We start from the raw sequence: 4,323 nt of genomic DNA, 5'->3' as shown, positions 1-4,323 counted from the left end.
TTAGTTGCTGCTCGAGTGGGTTGAGTTTCTGTAACGAATTACAGTTCGGAATCAGAAACGACCGTTTTTGGTTGTGTTTGTGTTTGTTAAACAAACTCGGGTTGAGACAAAAAATCAAATGGATTAAAATTTGTGTCAAGTTGTGGTAGTGGTTGTGTTGGTCATTGTGGAAAATACGAAAACATACCGCCATAGTGGGAATACGGAGGTGAAAAAAATCGGTTGATCAGATGAAGGTATTGGGGTTGTGGTGTTTCAAACGAGCGTTTTTTCTTTGCAGGGTCTTTTGGAAGAAGATATTTTCAAAGAAATAGGAGGAAAAAAGAGTAAAAGTGTAAGGATTTTGGTTGAATGTTATGTAAAAAATTGTAAGTATATATATAGAGTAAAGTAAAAAATAAAATAAATAAATAAATTAAATTCGGACGGAAGGACCGTTCAACGGTCAAACATGCAGCAACCAATCACAACATGTGGTCTTTTCTAGTCACACTGTGGCCAAAATCGCAGGAAACCACACCTAGGGAGCGGTGTTTGCGGTCCTGGTGGCATGAATGCGATACCAAACCGCAGCCCACTCCAGGCAGCCTAAGTGGATCCCCCTTTTCAGGTTTTATTTATGTATTTATTTATTTATTTATTTTTACAAGATTTGGATATTATTGGGCTATCTCTTCTTCTCCTATATATGTCATTAAAGTATTAAAGTTAAATATTTTTGGCTATTTTAAAAGAGTTCTGTCCAAATAAATATTTTTGATTTATAATATAGCCTAGCAATATTTTTTTAACGGGGTAGCGCTAAAAAAATTTAGGTTTCTAGACTAAATTTACCAGGGTCCAGGGGGATCTACATGGATCCCACTGTGACTCATATCAAAATTGAATCGCAATACAGCAACATGGACCATACCAAAAACATTACTGCATGCAGCATCGCTAAATTTTGTGGTCAAAGTCATTGGAAATTATCCTCCACTTCAGTCCTTTTAAAGTTCACTGATATGTGGCCGACATGCTTTAAGGAAAGTCATTACTAGTTTGTTCCAGATCATTCAAGTGATCCATCATAGCATTATTGGAGGAAACATACCAGCTTCAATTTAAGCCATTCCGAAGACATACTCTGCACTCTGCTTCTCCTTAATTGCACTCCCTTAGTCCTTACGCATACCACACAAGTGCCATTGATCAGAAAACCCGAAGCATTATCATGGATATCTACGGCCGACCCGAGCATGATCCGGAATTCCAGGTACTTGAGGCGTCTTGCCCAAATATTACAACAGAATACCTATATTCCCTATGGAGTCTAGTATACCAGTCACGTCAGCAAAACCAGTACAGCAAACCTATGCCGTGGATTGGGATGTATATAGCATTAGCATCTCTGCTCTGTGTCCTTGCAATGGTGGCTGATTTATTAGATGGTTTGCGAAACAGAAAGCTCTGGTTCCCATGTAAATATTTCACTCTGAATGCCGCATCTCTCACTGTGATAGCTGTTGCAATAAAGCTGCCCATGGATCTAACTACTCTAATGCCAGGTGTTATGGACCAGGCTACAAAGCTTGGAAGCATGAGCTTTATGTGCACCATGATGGCAAATTTATTGCCTTCTTTAGCAACCATGAAGGACAAGGAGCTAGTCTCAAACATGATAGCTGTAGCTGTACTGGTAATCTCCATGGTTGTCAATTTTTGCATTCAGTTAGACACGGGAATTTTATTCTATATTTCTGAAGGTGCATTCTTTTCATATAAAACACCGTTCCTTTTTAAATTTATTTATGTAGCCGGTTGGGTGGTTCCGATACTCATGTTGCTGATAATATATGCATGTTTATCTTTATCAATTCTAAAGTCCAAACAGATTCTAGAATTGAAATACAAAACAGCTAATGAAACAGCTTTAAAGGATCTAGTGCTGCCTGATAGAAGATTAACTGTTGCGAAGCTAAATGAGTATGTGACAAAGTACTGGATCATGGCAGGAACCGGAAGCCCTCAATTTCTGACAGTCTGCTCTATTTCGACATCTGCTTCAGGGGTAATATGTGCTGCAAGCACTGGCTTCTTTATTTCAGTTATGATTCACAGATTTCCACGTGTAGGACATCAAGCGGACTATAAGTCGGATTATAAGTGGTCATTGGTAGTGATTTTCGTGATACAATCCATCGGAGTGATACTGGGTACAATTGCCCCGCTTGCCAGATGTTTTGCAACCTTAAGCTTTGATTTGTCAATAAAATGGATTTGGAAGCATGTGAAGATCTGTGAAGTAGAGAGCTACCGGAATCAGAAGTTATATAATTGGAAATATAGTTTCATACCATTCCTATCCGGTAGCCGCAAATGCAAGATTGTCATCCAGCATTTGAAAATCCAAAGTATCATTCTTTGTGTAGGATTTCAGAAGACAGTCCTTGTAGCATGCAAGATGATAAACATGATTACAATTCTGTTTTTGATATTTGTCTTGTTTTGTCGTTCTTGTTGGAAATGGTTAAAGGCCATTATGTTTAGCACATCATGTCATACGTTGGGAGAACAACCTAACGAGCACCTAGGAAAAAATGAAGATCTTATCAGGTATGTTTTGCAACTTCACGAAGACTTACAGGTTACTGAGAAAACATTGAAACGCTTGTTAAAATCTGTGAATCGCTTGATCCAAAAGGCTGAAAAACAACAACCCATGAATCTTATGAAGCTTCTATCAAAATCTCATGGTTTTGAAGGACTTGCAAAGTTTAACAGCAATCATGTTCATTCTTTACTTCCACAAGAATATGTCAACTGTTGGTCTTTGCCTTTGGTAACACTAACATCCATCGCCATGTCTCTACCTGACATCCAAAAGAACATGGTCGATTGCTTGCTTAATGGTGTGAGTGAGGGTCTTTTATATGTCACCCTTGTGGAAGAAAGCCTCAACGCTACTGATCATGATCATGTAAGCATTCAAAAGGCAGCTGAAACTTTGTGGGTAGATGTTGAAGTGTACCACAAATGGTTAGGAACTAAGCTGCCAAATCCTAAGTCTAAAATGAATACACCGGGAGATATTCTTCAATGGTTAAGGGATAAGGCTAAGAAGAAGGTCAACAAGGTGGAAAGTATGGATATCAGAAGCCGAAGTTATGGTTCTAAATACAAGTCAATTTGTGCCAATTCAATGTATCGTATCACTGAAACAATCTTGCTCAACGTCTACCACGAGAACATTGATCAGCAGGTTAGCCAAGAGGAACTATTTGCACATGTATCATCAATGATCGCTGATATAATAGCTGCTTGTCTCACCAACTTACCCCAAGTCATTCTAATGAAATGCCATGAAAGTGTCATAGAGAAAAGGGAGGCGAGTGTTCAAGCTGCAGCTCAACTTCTAGGTGAGACTGCAGGGATAATCATCACCCTTCAAGAACGTGAACTTCCAAGATTGAATCCAGACGAGTTGGCGTTTATCGACAAGTGGTCAGGTGCTTACTTATTAGAGAATTCGTTTCCTTGACAACCATTTTGGTCTGCAAGTAACCTGGCAAGTTCATATAGATTTATCGTACTTTCTATTCCTTAAAAGAATGTAGAAGATTATGTCATTGTTTATTTGCTTTCCTTTGTTAATATTTGAAACTGTGTTGGTCAAAGGTCATCGTGCATGGGGCTTCAAAAGTTCAAAGTCATTGGAACCCTTGCGCAAACATTATATATGTTGTTGTTTCAATCTATATTTGTGGTGAAGTTATCTTTTCGTTTCATTCATCTACATCAGTGGATGGCATTTTTCTACCACTTCATTAATTACTTATTCTATTATTTTTAACCTCAATTACTAAATGATATCAACAATGGTTAATCTCTCTTCATAAATTATTTTAATTAATTTAAATAATTTATCCTCACGCATCTAAAATCTCTATAAGCCTCTCATTCATATTTTTAAATATACATTATATCTATAATGTCACAAACAAACAAATAGGTTAGGTATTTATTTTATATACATGATATACGGAAAAATTAATATAATTATTATGTCATATTTACAAAAAAAAAAATGATTGAAAATATTATATAATCGTTATAAAATTTATATTTCATTAATGTTAGTAAATAATTAATAGAAATAATTAATTAGTAATAAATAACAAATATTTAAAAACTAAAATATAATTAACCATATAAAATGAAATCTAGTAAGCACCCAATCTATAATAAGCATCATATAAAAAAATATAGTAAACCGATATGTGTGATTCGAAAACGATAATTTTGTGCACCTGCAAGTGTGTATAGGTAGGTTGAAGAAAGGAA

General features: G+C 36.3%; 1 protein-coding gene across 1 annotated transcript; it reads left to right on the top strand.

Moving 5' to 3' along the window:
• The first annotated feature begins 1,064 nt into the window (after nt 1–1,064).
• LOC145002185 (uncharacterized) lies at nt 1,065–3,771 on the top strand. Its single transcript, XM_078961478.1, has 2 exons — nt 1,065–1,460; nt 1,548–3,771. Exons 1-2 carry the CDS (start codon nt 1,214–1,216, stop codon nt 3,518–3,520), a joined length of 2,220 nt encoding a protein of 739 aa, XP_078817604.1. The 5' UTR covers nt 1,065–1,213; the 3' UTR covers nt 3,521–3,771.
• Nucleotides 3,772–4,323: the final 552 nt, after the last annotated feature.

Source organism: Lactuca saligna, chromosome 6, assembly GCF_052625555.1.
Source record: "Lactuca saligna cultivar CGN05327 chromosome 6, ASM5262555v1, whole genome shotgun sequence".
Taxonomy (NCBI): domain Eukaryota; kingdom Viridiplantae; phylum Streptophyta; class Magnoliopsida; order Asterales; family Asteraceae; genus Lactuca; species Lactuca saligna.
The sequence above is the reverse complement of the archived record's forward strand: the minus strand, read 5'-3'. Positions and strand labels throughout refer to the sequence as shown.